General features: G+C 45.2%; 1 protein-coding gene across 11 annotated transcripts in view; it reads left to right on the top strand.

Annotated features, from left to right (window-relative positions):
• arhgap32b (Rho GTPase activating protein 32b) overlaps positions 1 to 18,886 on the top strand; it is a 69,539-nt gene that overhangs the window by 38,628 nt on the left and 12,025 nt on the right. For 6 of the 11 annotated variants that reach the window (XM_035625797.2, XM_035625793.2, XM_047329203.1 and 3 more), the window contains 8 exons: positions 4,794 to 4,880; positions 8,675 to 8,812; positions 9,651 to 9,743; positions 10,370 to 10,492; positions 10,805 to 10,882; positions 11,198 to 11,279; positions 12,515 to 12,565; positions 13,516 to 13,590. In XM_035625797.2, coding sequence (XP_035481690.2) covers positions 4,794 to 4,880; positions 8,675 to 8,812; positions 9,651 to 9,743; positions 10,370 to 10,492; positions 10,805 to 10,882; positions 11,198 to 11,279; positions 12,515 to 12,565; positions 13,516 to 13,590 — 727 coding nt within the window. Of the gene's footprint in view, positions 1 to 4,793; positions 4,881 to 8,674; positions 8,813 to 9,650; positions 9,744 to 10,369; positions 10,493 to 10,804; positions 10,883 to 11,197; positions 11,280 to 12,514; positions 12,566 to 13,515; positions 13,591 to 15,151; positions 15,281 to 15,746; positions 16,196 to 18,886 lie in introns of those variants that run through there. The other 5 variants (XM_047329204.1, XM_035625802.2, XM_047329208.1 and 2 more) reach the window with 5 other exon arrangements.

The raw sequence follows: 18,886 nt of genomic DNA, 5'->3' as shown, positions 1-18,886 counted from the left end.
TTGAGCAGGCTGGTTTTTGTATTTAAAGTCTTCAGCAAAAGTGGAAAAGTTTCCACAAGTTGAGCTTGGAGCTAACCAGCACTGTACAGACACACTGGATTATTAATCTCTTGTGTGTTCCTGTAGAAGACTAGAGATGTGAGCATCAGTCCTCGGCTCATACACTGTGGGATGTTTATTCATATTGTAAAGACAGAAAACCGACACCGTCTAGTGGTGAACGTCTGGTGGTGTTCAACAATAATCTCAGAGTCCTGTGTATAGAATTGTAGAGAAAACTGACTGTTCAGTACTCACACAGTCTTTACATTAGAAACTATTTTTCAGTACATGTACATATCTGTATATACTGTTTGTTGTTGCTCACAGGAAGTTGGTTTAGGATTCTTGAGAAAGTAGAACCTCTGTTGACTGAAACACTTCACCTAAAGGCCCCTACTTTAGTTTACCAAACTCATTTTATATATATGTATTTAATGTGAACATTATGCTCACTATGAATTTGACACATCAATGTTAGCGTGCAGGTGTTGGGCAGTACTGCTGCGGATAAGTTGTCTCCAGCTGTGTGAAGTCTGATCAATGTCCTCACGTGATGTCACTTCAGGTTTTGGACCACAGGAAAAAAAACGTTGTCTCCGGGTCCAGAAAGAGCCTGAAGCCTGTGTTCTGTGTTCTGACCAGCAGAGGGCGACTCTATGAGAACATTACTCCACTTCTCACTTGATTTATAACGTCAGTAAACAGTTTATGGTTCAGTCACTAGTTTCAAGTCTTCTTCAACACATGATGTTCATTTGACATTATGGTCCATTTACAGCCACATGGGGCGTGGATACAGTGTGATTAACAGCTGGTACCATCCAATCGGTGCAGGTGTATGTGGACACCCAGTGGGTCAGACCAACCCACCGCTCCTACGTCTGGTTGCATTAAAACCAAGATGGCGTTGGCTTCCCAACCGCCGCTCACAAAACCAACGGGTGATGTCACGGTGGGCCGCCACTCGGTTTGACTGACAGCTGAACCCTCCCCCTCCTCCCATTAGTCACTACTAGCATAGCACACCCCTGACCCACAAAGTGTTATCTCTGGTTCTCCAGTATCAACTTGATGGATGAAAGTCTTTATTGTCCCAGTAGTTACATTCCTTTTCGTAGTCTGCACATTTTGTACCACAAAAAAAACATTGAAATACACAAAGGCGCACGGTCAACATTAGTTTATATATATATACACATGTCCTGTGCTGTGTCTCCACATAAATGTATTTTTTACTGTTGTGGTTCCAACAGTGTTATACGAGTCCACGAGTGTTTAAGCCCATCACATAGTGAATCATGTCTTTCCAAGAGGCTGTCGTCGTTTCTCCATTCACATTATTATCATCATCATCACACTGTCGATGGTGTTTTTTACCAAATGTGCTGAGGAGAAGCCAGATGTGATGGTGCCTGATGAGATAGAACTGTTTCATCTTGTTTTGAATAATGTCACATAAGCTGCTTGTTACTTTAGTTCATATCTCAGAACTGAACAGTTTCTTTCATCACTCTTGTTACAGTGTACTACAGAAACACGCCAGAGCCTTTTGTGATCTGACCTTTGTGTCGTCGTCATCCTGCAGCTTCATTGTCGGTTCCACACGATTGAAGTCATGCTTTTATGTGAGCGACCTGAAATACTTCCAGACCATTCCCGTGGTGTGAAGGTGTGTTTGAGATGAAGAGGAGAGGAAAGCGTTTATGTTTGGCTTCCATACAGCAGTCATTCATAATAAATGCTGCAAAGAATTAAAAAGAGCAATGAATAAAAGCGAGTACACAGCTTAACATTAGTGTCACATCAAAAAACAAATCCAGGAAAAGCAGAGAAGAGAAATGTGCCAACGTTTTAGTTTAAAAGCCTTTGGCAGATGGAATTAAAAAACAAACTCATACCTTTTTTTATTGTAGAGAAATGTTATTAGGGAACAGACGTTTGACAGAACTAGATGAGACCTCAGAAATGTGTGAGTGTCACTTCTGGGAAGATTAGAGCGCGGATTAAACTCGCTGTGTAAAGCAGCAGAGGATTTTAATAACGTCCTCAGAGGGTCATTCTAAATGATGGAAGACATTTATCACACCCGCCTCCACTGCACTGGCTGTAACTGCTTCTCTTTGGCGGGGCATCTAACGTGACATGGTGGTGATGATGAAGACGACGATGATGATGCTGCTAACTTGCTCAAACAGATCCTGGTGCCATGGGTTTCAAAGACGAATTGAACTCCGCAGTGATCCCACATAGAAATGACTAGTTGGTCTGTTTTAAAGCCATCGAGAGAGAAGAACTGGACGGTTCTTGCAGTGTTCGTCCATATTTCCACCACCGAAGAGCGTTAAGTTTATCAAAGAGCATGTCTCCTTGTAACTTGTCCAGTTTCCAGCTCTAATGACACTTGAGTTTGGCTTTTTAATGTGACCACGACCCCACAAACTAGACACACTGGTTTATCTTTTAGTTCAGTTTATCTTTTACTTCAGTACTTTTACTTTGTCCATTATATACTTTTCTGTTCAGGACTATGTTGCTTGTCAGCGGTGAAATGTGAGAGCTACATGTGTTTCAGTCAGGACCTGATGAGGGACCACTCTGAAGGAAATGTTCATCTACTATTTCATGGTATATGTATTTATTTTTGGCCTGGCCCTCCCCCACCCTGGTCTGGAGGGTCCATGGAGCTCAGCATGCGATCATAAAGGTTTTTGTTTTTCAGGTTGTGATTGCCAAACCAACAGAGCCTGATCATTAATACAACTGACTCAGTACACTTCTATTCTTGCATTGATAAATCCCCTTTGACAGATGTTTATCAATATCACAACTTCTACGTTTCTTTTCAGAAAAACATTCTTCGGTTCGTCTTCGTCCGTGCTCGTGACATGGCTCTGTTGGTTCAGTTGTCCAGACTAACGTATCTGTATGAATATTAAAAAGATTGCCGTTACATTTTGTACAGATATCCATGTGCCCAGAGCAGAAGGGCTCTGACCTAACTTCACCTCCAGCAACACTATGAGGTTGACATTTCTCTGTTGTCTTTGGACGGATTGACAGGGCGTGTGGTTCAGACTTTCATTCTCCCCTCAGGATGAACCATAACTGAGTCGTCTGCAAGAATACATCCACCTTTGTTCAAATCTGACAGCAGCCTATGTGCAAGGATGTGGGAATAACACTCGCCTGAATCAAAGATGAAGAGCTATAATCAATAAGACGTGTAATATTCCATTTGAAAAACATCCAGACAATCTCATAGCAGGGTTTAGACATGTTCTGATGTCTTCCCAGCTCAAGTCTCCTCTGTTGCAGCTCTTCTTTTTCCTGAACTACACTGTGGGTCCAAACCCATAAACCCATGCACTGAAAGGGAGAAAGCCCTTCTGCAGTTCTGCTGGTTGGCGTCCAACGTTTGTTTTTATAGCCTTTGCTGGCTGCCTTGTCGAGAGAATGGCTAGTGTGTCGAGTGCAAAACATTTCTGGGTTGCTCAGTGCTGATTCTGAACAACAGAGAGGTAATGAGGTCACGTGATGTCATCCTAGTTGGTTTCTCTGAAAAGAGAAAAGAACGCCGTTGTTCTGTGAAGGCTCTATTTGCTGCTGCCCCTCCATTAACAACCGCCTTTGAATCAAACCCACTTTAACAGGGACAAAAACCCCCTTGGGTTTCTCTGTCGGGGACATTGCTCCGACTGTATCTGTCTAGTGAGCACTTACCTTCAGTCTTCTCCAGGCCTGTTGTTGTGTCTCTTGTGCTAACGAGCAGATAGAGAAACATATTTCTGTCAGATGTAGAAGAGAGGCAGCCGCAGACTAATGGACATGTCGACGCCTGAGCAGTTTAGAGAAAACTGATCCTGCCAAGCGTATTCTCAGCGGCATTAAATAATAAACTCATGTTTCTGATGGAAACAGAAACAACCCCCCCCCCCATAAAATCAACCTGAAATTCAGATTCAGCATCGCGACCTCAGAAGAGCTCGGTGGCTTCAGGAAGGAGTGTTTACAGTGTGACATCTGCACACAAGTGATTCATGTTTTGAGAAACACCTGGATTTGGAGATTGAGAAGTGTTTTACATTTCCTGATTTGATGCAAAAAAAAAGGAATCGAATATTCCAAAATGCTGTGACTAAATTCAAAATAAGTGTTGTTTCTCTTCTGTATTTGGTCAAAAGTATAATCCGCATCTTATACAACATCACCTATTTTCAGAAGTGGATTGTTCCTGTCAGTTGCTTTGTGATATCCATGAAGAACAGATGAGTTCTGTGATCAGAAGCTCAGCGATGTCAGGATGGAACACTGGGAACCAGAATCCTCAGTTTCCCCATAGTTCTTCAAAGTTAACACACTTTTCCCGCACTGTGTCAGCAACTCATATTTATTTTAGATTTGGTTCCAGCTCTTCATTAAAGCTACATCACATTACACTTCTGATGGACACAATCATGGCTGCGTCATTAAATGAAATGGAAAGTAAAAATCTTTTATTCGTATTAGCTTTGCTTCATTTCACGCCCACGCTGCCTGACACGTTTGACAAAGATGGGATCATGAACAGAACTCAAACTGGAGTAGAAAGTTGTGTCGTCCACCCACGTGTCCTGTCGAGCGCTGGGCACGTGCAGCGTCTCGGTTGCGCTAGACTTGAGATGATGATTCTTTTCCCTCCCACTGAGATGCATGAAGGCTAAATGTTGTTACAATGAACTGTCTGACTCTCTGTCTCTCTCTTTGTGTCTCAGTTGTCCCTCGGGGATGAACATTGTGAAGTGACGAGGAACGGCTACGAGTCCAAGGAGCTGGTGTATCTGGTTCATATTTACTGCCAGGTAAGACAGCGGACACTGCACGTCGTGTTGCAGTCACACAGGAATGTAGATACAAACCCAACCACCCACAAGCACGTATATACTTAAATGTAATTATATATGAACTCCCACTCAGGCTCCACTTCACTGAAAATACCGACATCCACACGTTTTTTTAAATGTTTTCATGCTTTCGACTTTTCTCTTGAAATCTTGTCAGAGGAGATTTCCAACCCCCGACCGATGGTTCAGTCCGACCTGTGCAGAGTGCCGTGGTCCTACAGCTCAAACTCACACGTCACTGAAACACCTAACTTATTGTTTCAAACATCCAAGTTATGTGGGAATTTAGATCTGGGATTGAAAAGAGTTGTGGATGCATGCCAGGCTGGGGGAGCGATTCTGAAAAGGCCTTAGGACTGTGACTCTTCAAACGCTGAGCTTCACCCAAGTGCTGCACACAGAATATGACCCATGTTGATTTCATTCTTCCTGTTGATCTCTTGGAGGATATCAGAGAGTTTGTGTGCTGCTTCCAGCTAGTTGTACATTCCTTGTTTAGTTTTACAGCAGAGGTCTTATCAAAGTAGAAAAATTGGCTTGGTCGTCTTGAATATTCCTTTTGAAGGAGGGATGTCAGAATAAAGTAACAGACAAATTATTTATGATTACATCATATACAAAGTTTTGCATGAAAATGGATTTGCCCTAAATTTGAGCAAAGCCTTTGAGTAGAACACACAGGAGCACCGGCTGCTCAGAAGCTTCGCCCCAGCTTCCTCAAGTGACATATTTGATTCTGGTTTCATGCACGTCCCGCGACAGATCAACCTTGGCAAGGCCACATCAGTATGCAGCCGTGCACTTGGAAATTCCGACTCCTCGCAGCCATCGGAAAACTGCTTGATCTGCACCAGTTCTATTTGGAAAAGGAAAAATAAAAAACTGTCGGGTAGTCGTCCTTGAGTTCTGCACTCAGCGCTTTAAACACAGAAAGTAGCACAGCACGGGGAGACTGGTTCAGCTCCACAAACCCAGAGGGGGGGGGGGGGGGGGGGCACCAACTGAAAGTGGGGCAGGAAACCATAAAGACTTCCCCGGGCCCACAGAGCCGGTGGGCTGAGTGGTGCAGTGCAGTCCCAGTCACAAGCCCTGGCCCTGCGACAGACACGTCTCTCCAGGCCAAATCAAAGCAGAGACTTTTTCCACCACTAGTTTCTCTCGGTGGAGCTTTGTGGTTTGGAGCCTTTTCTCTCTGGATGAGAAAGAAACAACAAATCCATGGAATCACTCTTGGATTTTTTACATTTTTTTTTTTTTTACTAAAGTTACATTTAATGTGGTGGATTGAGGGCAGACTTCTCTTGGTTTGCACTTGCACTGTTGGCATCCAATCACTGCATTTCACTTGGAAGGGCTGAGTAAGCCACTGATGTGAAAGTGTACAAGGCCATGGCAGAGTTGATGCCCTCTTTCTTTCTACAGACTGTTCCATTGTATTAGTGACATTACAATAAGAGTCTATACCAGAGAAACTTCACTGCACTGTGGTTCAGAAAGGTTTTAGACAGTGAGACTGTTGATGTGCTGACAGGGCGACCCGAGGCTCTCTGTTATCCACACAGATCAAATCAATCCAATCAAGTTTATTGTCATTTTCTCTTAAACAGAGGCTGAATAAAAACATTCTGTGGGACCAAGATGCAAAACATTACATAGGGCAGATGAACCATGAATCAATATACACACTAACATTGTATACAACACACGGCCTAAATCACTAAGATCACTAACATTTATTGAGCCCAGTTTGGCGTCAGTGGGTGTTCCGGCCTCCTGGCCTTGTTGGTGAGGCTGACTGCAGAAGGGAAGAAACTGTCTTTGTGACGGGAGGTGTTGGTCTTGACAGACCTCAACCTCTTGCGGCAGAGGAGCATTTTGAAAAGTGTATGTCCCGGGTGGGAGGGGTCCTGCAAGCTTCAGAGTCCTGGAGGGACGGCAGGTTGCAGTCACCTTCTCTGCACAGTGGCCAATGCGCTGCAGTCTGCTTGTGTCCTTTGCAGTGGCAGCAGCGCACCACCTGGTGAAGGAGGAGGTGAGGATGGACTCGATGATGTCAGTGTAGAAGTTCACCATCATCGCCGTCGGCAGGTTCAATTTCTTCAGCTGCCTCAGGGAGCACATCCTCTGCTGAGCGTTCTTGTGAGGCTGCTGATGTTCTGCTCCCACTTGAGGTCCTGGGAGATGATGGTTCCCAGGAAGCAGAAGGTCTCACAGAGGGGGATGGGGGAGGGTGGGGCTGTGTCCCTTCTGAAATCCACAACCATCTCCACTGTCTTCAGAGTGTTGGAGCTCCAGGTCGTTCACCAGATGGTCAATCTCCCACCTGTAGGCGGTCTCATCTCCGTCTGGGATGAGCCTGATGAGAGTGGTGTCGTACGTGAACTTCAGGAGCTTGACTGACTGACGACTGGACGTGCAGCTCTTGGTGAACAGGGAGAAAAGAAGTGGTAAAGGCACGCAGCCTTGAGGAAAGACAGTTTTAGGGCCTGCTTCAGTGCTTCAGTGCTTCAGATGTTTGCTGGGCCCGTGTGACGATCCTGTTGGTGTTCACGGACCAGGTAAACTCGCGGGGCAATTGGATTTCTCACAAGCGGAAATCCGAACTACTCGCTTTTGGCCAAACCACAGTGGTTCAGACCAATCAGCCTCCTGAGGGGGGAAGTCCTGGCAGGCCATGGGCATGTTGTAGGCGTGAGGACAGTGAGAAGTGTGTATGGATGCAGCTAGAGCATCAGTATCACCAGAACTGTCTTTTCTCCTCTCTCTCCCAACTGGCTTCAGTCACAGTGATAGACGGTGATCAAGGTTCTTGGTTCCTGGCTCGTGTCCTTTTCCATATTGCATTTCTTGATGGTTTCGTGTGACGGCCATTGTTGGTGAGCCGCCGATCCTGAGGGCTGTGACGAGCACCTCCCCAGTCTTGTCTAAGGCCACTGACGAGGCTGAACAGTCACGTGTTCGCAAAAGAAGACAGCAGTGAGCTGAGCACACAGGCCCGCGGGAGCTGCAGTGCTCAGTGTGATGGAGCTGGAGGTTCTACTGCCAACACGAACTGACCAGTCTCTGTCAGGAAATCCAGAATCCAGCGACAGGTGGAGGTATTAAGGGAAAGCAGAGAACGTTTCTCCACTAGTCTCTGTGGGATAATAGTGAAATCCACGTACAGCATTCTAGTGTGGGGGGCTTTGTTGTTCAGGTGAGTGAGTGCAGTGTACAGTGAGGAGGATATCACATCCTCTGTCAATCAGCTGGGGCCTGTAAGCAAATGGGAGTTTATCCAGTGACGTGGGGTCTTTGCTCCTGCAATCATTGAGTCAGAAATTGACTAATATGAAAAGGTGGAAAAAAATCCTCACTGGTCGGTGTTTTTTAACTAGACTGACGAGCAGTCTCCTTCTTACTAACCTGTCATCGAATTGCCCGATCGGAATTTATATTTATCATCATGAGTTTTAAGAAATAAAGGCTCTCCATGAAAAGACATGAAAACAGCAGTAACTGACTTTGAGCTGTAAACACTGGCACACCATCCCCTTTACCTTGATGTGGTGAACTTTTGAATTGAATTTATTTCATCAATTGCGTTTTGTGTGATTTCGTCGTCACAGCGTGTTCATTAAGACAGATTCATTTCCCCATGTTAGTTAGTGACAAACGACTAACTGAACACTTTATTCACATTCAGCTCTGTCTTTGTCTCCTCGCTGGCTGCACTCACATTTCTCTTTTTCTTTTTTTCCGTCATCTGGAAGGGTCGAAGCTGGATTGTGAAGCGCAGCTATGAGGATTTCCGTGTCCTGGACAAGCACCTACACCTCTGCATATATGACAGACGCTTCTCTCAGCTGCCGGAGCTGCCTCGAGTTGAGAGTCTGACGGACCAGTCGGAGGTAAGAACTGAACACACCCAGGCCTGTGAGCCAATACAAAACCTTCTTCACATTTTAACTTGTGTAGTATTCTGCATTATTATTTCCTCGCTTTGCTTAAAGCTCACATGTGATCTACATGGCTTATTCCTTGGTAATGCATCACGGGATATTTTGCCAGTTATTTCCTCCTCAGTATCGTGAGCCATCTGAAACCCTTACGGTCAGACTGAGGCTCAAAGAGATGCAGAGGTATCACAGCAAACTGGTTAAACCAGTTCATTCCTGAGGGATATTGTGTGTGTGGACAGAATCAAAGCTTTTCAAAGCTGCCCACAGTTCGTGGTTTTAATTTCACCAGGAGCTGCGTATACTGCCTTCAAGTTTTTAATTTTATATATAGAGATGTAACTGCAGGTTTAGACAAGAACATCTGATCCTCAAGAGCTGCTGTTTACATGGAGCATGTGTGGATGTTGGGCACCAGGACATGTCAGAATAAACGTCTGTTCAGGTGGTTCACTGACATGCAGCCTAATGATCTGTCCCTGGAAGGAGCCAGAGACTTGAACAGCTATCTTTAATATTTAGTGCATTAATAGTGGATGATTGTATTAGTGAATGGATAATAGTAATAGAGACCACAGTAAGTCAGTGTAATGACCAACACTGTGTGTGTGTGTGTGTGTGTGTGTGTGTGTGTGTGTGTGTGTGTGTGTGTGTGTGTGTGTGTGTGTGTGTGTGTGTGTGTGTGTGTGTGTGTGTGTGTGTGTGTGTGTGTGTGTGTGTGTGTGTGTGTGTGTGTGTGTGTGTGTGTGTGTTCCATGTTCCATGTTCCATGTTCCATGTTCCATGTTAGTCAGTTTCCCAGATGTTGTTGGCTTACCTCTCCCGGCTCTCGGCCATTGCTGACAACAAGATCAACTGTGGGCCGGCTCTCACGTGGATGGAGGTGAGCCTGCATGGAGAACACTGACAGTGAAAGTGTGTGTATCAAAGATTAGGTTTTAGATGAAACAGCTGATGAAACAGTCATTTAAGAAAACACTGTAGTATTCTTTCTGCTGCCTGAATATCTGAGATACACATCAAAGAATTCCGATGTCAGACTGCAAAAATCGAAACTAAAGCAAGGGCCTGGGGCCTTGTAGTGTAACAAAAACCTCTACTGGATACGCAGGAGTGTAGTCAAATAACACTGCCGTGTCACTGTAGATATTGACATCAATCCTTAATTCCTCACCACAGTGAGAATACGTGAAGATGCTGGTAGAAAATGAGTTGTGCTGAATTCACTTTTCTTTACGTGACCAAAGAAAACTCTATGTGGCACGCTCATCCTCCAGTCTGGAAATATTTGAGACCACTTTGAATAATACGTGCAAACAGACGAACAGGGATGTTTGGTGACGTGTCAATCACACATTTATTTAACAGCACAGTAATAACCGTTGAGCTCATACAACATCTGACAGCCTCAATGAAACGAGAATGTTATTCTCCAAAAAGATTGATGATTGTGTACATTGATACTTGTGTTGAAATGACTTGTGTGTGTGTGTGTGTGATGTGTACTAGGTCGACAACAAGGGGAATCATCTGTTGGTCCATGAAGAGTCGTCCATCAACGTGCCGGCTATCGCTGCCGCCCACGTCATCAAGCGCTACATCGCTCAGGCCTCAGACGAGCTGTCCTTCGAGGTGACGTTCACCACCCTGAGTCTCCATTAGAATCTCCTCGCAGATATCTCCTCGTGTGTTGCTGCACAGAATCATTTTATCACATTGACCAAGAGAATAAGACACAGAAGGAGAAAAAGAACAGAAGGGGCAGTAAAGCTGTCGTCTCTGGTACAAATGTTCGTGCAAAACCTACAGCTGAATAGTATTATTGACTTCAGGTTCTGAGCTCTTGCTGTATGATGTATGATGTATCACTGATGTCTCCTATCGACGAGAAGTAAAGGGACGCTCAGACACATCTGTAATCTTTTACCTTTTCCTCCTCTGCAGGTTGGCGACATTGTGTCAGTGATTGACATGCCCCCTAAAGAAGACACCACATGGTGGAGGGGCAAGCATGGCTTTCAGGTACGCCCAAACACACACACACACACACACACTTCTTCAAAACGCAAAATATAAATCCAATATAAATTTTTGCCATTGATTTTTTTAACAAACTGAACTATTAGAAACTAGATACAGTCTGCTTTATATTACAAGTGATTCATAATTAATATTGGATTAAAACAGTATGTCCACATTATATGATTGTGCGTGCATTAGAGTTAGGGGGGTTAACACTGTGTTGCAAAATAAAGTCTGTGTAGATACGTGTTGTCTGTTTCTTACAGTCTTCATGTTATGATCTAAACTCTCACCTCACTGTTGTTCTCGTTCCAGGTTGGCTTCTTTCCCAGCGAGTGCGTGGAGCTCATAAATGATAAGGTGCCGCAGTCTATGACGAACTCGGTGCCAAAACCAGGTACTGCTGCTCCTCCTCCTCAACTGTTCACAGGAAGTGTGCGTGCGTGTGGGTGGGTGGGTGAACTTCCCTTCACTTGAATGCTGTAAGCTGTGTGATGTGTGATGTGTGTGATGCAGATAGTGTTAATGTTTCCTTTAAATTTGCCACATAAAAGTCCAATATAAAATTATTTTCACCACACTCAGTACAATGGACAAATTACAGATTTTGTCTGAATGAATGTGAGTAAAATCCCGACACCAGTGACCAGCGACAGAGATCGCTACCTGTTTAGACCAGAGTTAAGCTAAATGTTCATTAGAGTAAAGATAAATTCAATATATGATCATGTTACAGTGACAGAAATAACTCTAACACATCACCCCTGTAATGGCCCACTCATCATGCTATATTGACTCAGCACTATGCAGATCACTGTGCTAATCTAATCTATTGCCATCCAGAGCAAACAGATAAGCTCTGTAGTGTGTCCAAGACAAATATATTACATATATTAAAACATCAAATGGAACATTTATTCAGTGCTATGGTGCAGACGTGAGCTTCTCTCACTCACTGCAGCTGCTGTGTGCGAGCCTCAATGTCTTGTACCAATCCACGCCACACATTCACATCCACAGACCGATCAGTGTGACTCACTGTCGGAGCCGGGAGCTTCCTGTCCAGTCAAATAGGGTGATGTCATGAGAGAGATAAAACAACACACCCCCCCACAAGCTCTTCAGTCATATTATCTTCCCTGCCAGTCAAAGTGTGACTGATCATAAATGCATCAGTTACCTGTTGCAGTGCAACACACAACTCACTCCACCGTCCAAGGCTCCACTTAATCTTCCTGCTGCTCCTGCGCACAGAGACACGTGTTAATGCTTGTTGCTGTCTTTTTGTTCCATATCTGCATGTCTTTATCCTTTTTTTATCAAGCACAGAGTATCGGCAGGTCAAGTCTATTATTACAGCTAAAAGATTGAAGTCCCCATTTTTATATAGCATAATTAATTGTGTTTAATCAGCTATATGTATATTATATAATAGTAAAAATCAAAGAGTAATTTTCTGAAGCTGTTCAGTGAGTTGAGTCACTTCACTGGTGTAAGTTGATTGTCAGAAGTGTGAACCTGCCGTCTCTTTGTCTCACTGCCCAGTGCTTCTTTAACACTGCTCAGGGTTTGTACTCTTGTGTTAGCATGTGTCTTGATTCGTTGCATCTGACTGTGACTCCTCTGCCTCAGCCACCCCCTGCTCTGGCCTGCAGCCTGCTTCTTGGAACCTCTTCCCCCCCTGTGCGTGTTTGTATACACTCTTCATCCACCAAGTCCACTCACCCCGCATTCACTCACTCACTCACTCACTCACACAAAAACACGTATCATTTTCTGTACATCCAAGTTTTGGTGCTTGTACCTGAAGTTATAATCCTTAGGATTTTTAGTCCTGGTTGATTTGGCAACACCGGTGCCTACTGGTGAGAGTGCGGTTTAATAATTCAGGTCCCAGAAATCAGTAGTCAGTAGCCCCCCCAATACAATCACTGGAAATCAGTGGACAGCAAACACCCCGAGAGTAGTAACTAGTCATAAATACAACCGAAGAACAACTGCTCTATCTGTTGATGATTGGCCGGTTTCCATGGTACCATGGGCACATGCCCTCTGGTTTCATGCTGCATACAGTGCAAATAGAAGTAAAACTGAAACCATGACTGTCTGACGTTCTTCAAATCGTCCAAACGACCCGGAGACATGATTCGATGAGTCACTGTGAGATGTTTCCTACGTTTGTCATTGGAAAATGTTACTAGTGTTGTGTTTGTATTAATACATCTCTCACTGTGTTCAGTGAGGCTGATAACAACAATATGGTATCTCCTCATTCTTCCAGAGGCCGTTTGAATTCCAGAGAAGAAACTACAGAATGTCAATGTACCTTTTAAGAAACATGCAGATCGTAAATATGAACAACAATGGGCTTTCAAAATCTTAAGGATTATAACTTCTACGTTCTCTCATTAAAAAAGACTTTACTGATGAATATAATGTTTCTATAGTTGGATATGCTTCATTTCCACATTTGTTTGAATCTGTACACTGTCTCACAACCTCAAGTTGCAAAGTGACCGTTGATCTGTTTTCTAACTTGAAGTGCTTCTCTCCCTCTGCTGATTCTCTCACGTCTCCATGTCATCCATCATCCATCTGTCTGTGGGTCCATCTGTGCATCGGGCCGCATGCAGACTTGGAGATGGAGAGTGTTATACAGGACAGTGCATGGGTGGCCGACCCGCTAAACCACTACAGCATAAGTTCAGGTAGACCAAAGCCCCCGAACCAAAACCTACCTCCACCTCTGTGTGACTCCTGTGTGATTCTTCTTTTTTCCTGTCACAGGAGTAAAGATTTACTCTTTGTTGATTTACATGACGAGAATAAACTGTTGTTCGTGACCTTTAACCCACTACACTGTGTCTGCTGCTGGTGTACGACACAACAGGTGCCCTCTGTGTGTGTGTGTATGTGTGTGTGTGTGTGTGTGTGTGTGTGTGTGTGTGTGTGTGTGTGTGTGTGTGTGTGTGTGTGCGCGCGCGCGCGCGCGCGTGTGTGTTCACTTTGCGATGACAATAATAAGATTATTATCACACTGCTGTATTATGGACATAATTCAGATTAGACCATGAGTCCATTCTGCATGGTGTCTCTGTGTGAAAGAAGAGAAACAACATAAAGAAGGGGTGGTGCTTCATGAACAGAAGCCTCCAGGTGTATGAGCCGGTCACTGCTGCCGTCCTGTGTCTGGATGAGCCAGCTCTGTTTGTGTGTGTCTGTTTGGTTGAAGCTGAAAAGGCCACGGCAGGGGGGCCGCGGTGCTGGGTCTCCACTGGCCTTGATTTATTTAATCCTTTTACAATGAGGGGCGCCTGTAAACCATCCATTGAGCGCTGAGCTTTGTCCTGCAACAGTAAGAATCTCTGTCTCCCTCTCCATGGTGACTGAGAGAGCACATTCCTACAGGGAGCAACACAGAGAGGATCTGAGCAGAGTGGAACTTAGCTCAGATCCTCTCTACTCAGATCCTCTCTGTTCAGATCCTCTCTGCTAGGATCCAGTCCACTACCCTTGCCCGCTTCCCAGTAAAACCATAGAAATTGTTAACATGCTGCTTCCGTTAAAAAGGGGGCAAAAGAAACAGAAGTGATCAGTCCTCGTATCCACAGTCTCTTCTCTCTATCACATCAATATGGAAAATAATGAGTTATGAGCTTTGAAGAGGAAAGAAGTCGTCACTGCGGGCCTTCGTCATGTCTGCAGACCAGAGATTTAAGCAGCTGTGAGCCTACATGAGCCAAGACAGCTGGTTATGTGAAGGAGAGCGGAGGGAAGCGGGGATAGAATGTGAGACAGAGTGAGATGTGTCCTCCTGTTCCCAGGATCTCAGTCATTTCCTGCTGCTGTGAGCTACAGTATGCGAGGCCCCTTGTGCAACGTGTTGCTCTGACTGTTGTTGTGCTGCGTTTACTTACCTGCTTACAACTATGTTCTGAAGCGGAGAGATGAGGGCTTTCCAGCTGCATTACTCCTTTACTTTTGTGTCTTTACTTAAACCAACTGCCACATGTTGAATGTTTTGTTGCAACGCTTCCAGTCGTTTAGCAGCAGGTAGGAGTTCAAATGTACAGACAGCAGCATTCTGCTCCTGGCATGCAGCTGTAAAACACACTTCCTCATTCCCTCCACGTCCCGGGAGTCAAAGATCATTTAGATCCATGCAAAGCAGCAGCAGTGTGATAACTTCACCTGACTCTCAGTCATATGACATGAGGGCAGGAGCTTTTGACTTCCTGTATCATTGACTGGTGTTTTCTTACCACCTGCTGCTTCACTGTCTCTACCATTTGAAACATAACAACACTAAATATTGTGTATGAATAGACAAATGATTTAAAGTGAGAGAACGTGACTTCTATTACAACTCCCTCTCATGATGAGTTCAGGGACTAAATGGTAAGACATTTTACTCCATGTATTTTTCAGTTGTAAAGTCCAGTGGGTTCCAGGGGAACCACCAACATTGACGTTCAGCTGCACACAATTATATTTATTACTTGGAATCTTGACTTGAAATGTTGGATAACTTAACGGGTTTGGCCCAAAGTCCTCATTAACATTGGAGGAGTTTAAATGACTAACTCGACAGAACGATCAGATGCAGATTTGTGTTTCTTTCCCTCTGTCGAGTCCATGTGACTGTGCAGCTTGTTAAACACGATCACATGCAGTGGAAGAGTCGGACCGGTCTTGTGATTCTGGATCAAATGACCTTGACTTCGTTAGGACTCCACGTCTGCTGAGGGACAGAGGAGATGGGTTCAGGGCCCTTCAGAGGGGACAGCCGACCCTGGGTTACAATATGAGTGTACTGTGTGTCATATGCTGCTTGTTAGGAGCCTGAAGGAGTTTTTTCCACTGTGCTCTCCCCACCGTCCCGTGTCTGCTTCACGCTCTGTCGGACCTGAAAGTGAGTCCGGCCACCAGGGGGCTGTAGGGGGGAGGGGGCTGTCTCAAAACGGACAGGAGCCTTTTTTGATTACTTATATCAGTCGGAACTGAAGCTGTTGTTCAGACCGACGCAATCCCTCATATTGACTCAACCCGCGGGGTGGTTGGAACGGGCTTTTCGTATTTCCCGGAGCGCTTGAAGGCAGCACAGAGCTCCGTGTGGTGGAGCCTCGCTGACGGAGCGCAGAGTCCTCCTCCTCCTCGGTCCTCCTCCTCCGTCCCCCTTCGATCCTCCTCCGTCAGTCCTCCTCCGTCAGTCCTCCTCCGTCACTACCTGTGACCGATCTCTGTACTTCGGACTCTTTGTGTTTTCAATCCGGTCCCAAAGCCTCGAGGCGAGTCGCGCGTCATGGAGCGAAGGTAAGAGAGCAAGCTTCTGTTGGACCTCGCGGGTTGTTCAATGTCAGAGGACAGTGAGCGTCTCTCCCGGGTGGACCGGGGGTCGGGTTTCATGAGGCTCACACCGGGAAGAGATGCGCTGTGGATGATGGAATGATCGAATGGTTCCAGCGCGTGGAACATTCTTCTCCTTCCTCACTTCCTCTCTTCTTCAAATGGTTTGTTGACTTCGGTTGAGGGTCTTATGATATCCTACTGTATTCGAATGTCACAGGCTGTTGAACGGAGATTATCAACTTGAATGCAGTCTGGCACAACTTGTCTATTTGACAATGGAGACGTTTGAAACGTGTTCTCAGATGATGTGTGCTTGAATGTCTCATCTCATCTCTGCTGTGTCCAGTGGGCCAAACAGAGGACTCTGCCTGTTTGAGTTCCTGACGCGTCCATCAGAGACCAACTTCTCTTGGACATTTGATTGAGACTAGTGAATCTATAGGAAGGATCATCATCAGAAGTTTTTCTTAAGATGCTAAATGTTGGTGGATTCTGATGAACAATATTCACCCACATGTGGAACATACAGAACAACCTCAACTGTAACTGTCCTCCACAGTCAAAGGATCAAATCTGACGATGAGGACGACACATGATGTCATCATATCCCACACAAAGTGATGGCCTGAAACTATAAGAGCCAAGTAGAGGCAGTTAGAACTTCCTGCTCCGCCCCCTTCGCGCGCGCGCGTGTGTGTGTGTGTGTGTGTGTGTGTGTGTGTGTGTGTGTGTGTGTGTGTGTGTGTGTGTGTGTGTGTGTGTGTGTGTGTGTGTGTGTGTGTGTGTGTGTGTGTGTGTGTGTGTGTGTGTGTGTGTGTGTGTGTGTGTGTGTGTGTGTGTGTGGCCGGATCACGCCTACTTTGACGTGCACAGTAGTATATCAGATATCTCTGTGGTGTCACCGCTCCACTCTATGAAGCTGGATGTTTTCCTACGCAGTCGTGCTTTGAAAAGCTCCCTGCTAACGGACTGGAGCGAGGCAGTGGGTCTGGGGCTGCAGTGGGGGAAAGAGAGCATGATGTTTGCCATGACGTCTGTGATTGTTCCTGCTGTAATGCTTGGCCTCGCTTCCCCTCGCCCCCCTGCCGGTCGGATAGAGACACAGTGACCAATCCTCCTCTGTTCCTGGCTGGAGTGGATCTGTTGGACAACTGGCTTTCCCCCATCACCTTTCAGAGTGCCACATGTCAAAGATAAACCATTGTCAGGTGTTTGTGTTAAAGGGGCACTCCACCAATAAAACACATCAGTTGACTCGGCCTGAGGAAACACTTGTATGTCAAGTCTGAAAACTAACCCCACTGATGCCGTAGTGACGTCGACAGGGTTACGGGCTTGAGAGTAGAAACTAAAGTATCTCCATACTTATACGTTTAAATTCTAAAACAGCTTTTTTTTAAACTAACGCAATCTCCATCCACACTATTGTTTTAGCTCCACATATATAATAATCCCCATCATGCTTACACATCTGAATACATCACGTGACCGTTCACGTACACTGGGCGTGCCAGTGTCAACAGGAGCAGAGTGTCTTAGTTCCAGAAAACACTTTTCACCGCTGGTAGTGGAGTCGTGACTGATGCAGGCGACATGTCGTCACCTCTCCAACCCTCCATAATGAAACCATAATGTTGTAGTGGGGATGACGCTTGAGTCACAAACTACAGGTGTGGCGTTCGAAGGCCGGGAGCTTTAACCAGGCAGAGAAGGTCTAATGAAAGACTGTATCCAGTTGCATTGTGGGAAATGTAGGATCCACTTTTTGACCCAAACTAAGGAGTGGATGTCAGGCTACCTTGGTCCCTGCTGCTTCAAATCTGCATGTCTACCAACCTTGTGAAAGTGAAAAACGAAATCGCTGCACTCTGAGGCTCTGAATGTTACTGACTGTCAGTGAAAGCAGCAACAGTGAGTGTGTCAGCGTCAGTGCTGAGCTTGTTGGCCTCAGGCCGTCATCTGTCCGTGCTCTGGGGAGCGGTGCTCCTCTTCTTCACGTCTTTCCCCACACTCCCCACTGAAGGCCCCTTGTTTGATTCCTCAACCGTGAGTAAACAAAGCTGCCTCAGCGTTTTTTTCTCTCTGGTTCCAGCAGAGATGAAACGCTGGCTCTTGTTTACAGATGCTGGATCAGAGGCCGTGTTGTGTTGATCCACAACTGACTGTGCTGCTTCATTAAAATGGTTTCAAACAGGATTGATTTACTTTAGGGAGTGAGGCGATTATTAATCTGTCTTGGGAAGGGATTGTTTAATAATAATCAAATAATATCACTTCAGAAAACACAAACTGATGGAAAAGAGTAGATGGTGGTTATGTCCTGAAGTGAAGTCAAAGAGTTTATCACAAAGTACCAGTGAGTGGGAAGACAAATGGAACTGAATGTTTTTCTAGTAAGTAACTCTTTTCCTGATACTTTATCTCTACTGCGTCTTGATGTTTGATGTGAAGGAGCCAATGAGGGGTGCGTGTCACTGTAAAGTATTTCTGAAACATGTTAACATGCACTGTCAATCTGTGTATATACTTTAATTTGTTATTATTCTTCAAACACAATTACCCATATTCCACAAAAAGAGAGTTTTAACCAAATGTTGGAGCCAATACGGTTTTCAACATCAGTGGGTGTATCGTGTGTCGTGTCCACCGGTTGGA

Source organism: Scophthalmus maximus, chromosome 2, assembly GCF_022379125.1.
Source record: "Scophthalmus maximus strain ysfricsl-2021 chromosome 2, ASM2237912v1, whole genome shotgun sequence".
Lineage (NCBI taxonomy): Eukaryota > Metazoa > Chordata > Actinopteri > Pleuronectiformes > Scophthalmidae > Scophthalmus > Scophthalmus maximus.
This window is presented reverse-complemented; position numbering and strand designations above follow the sequence as displayed.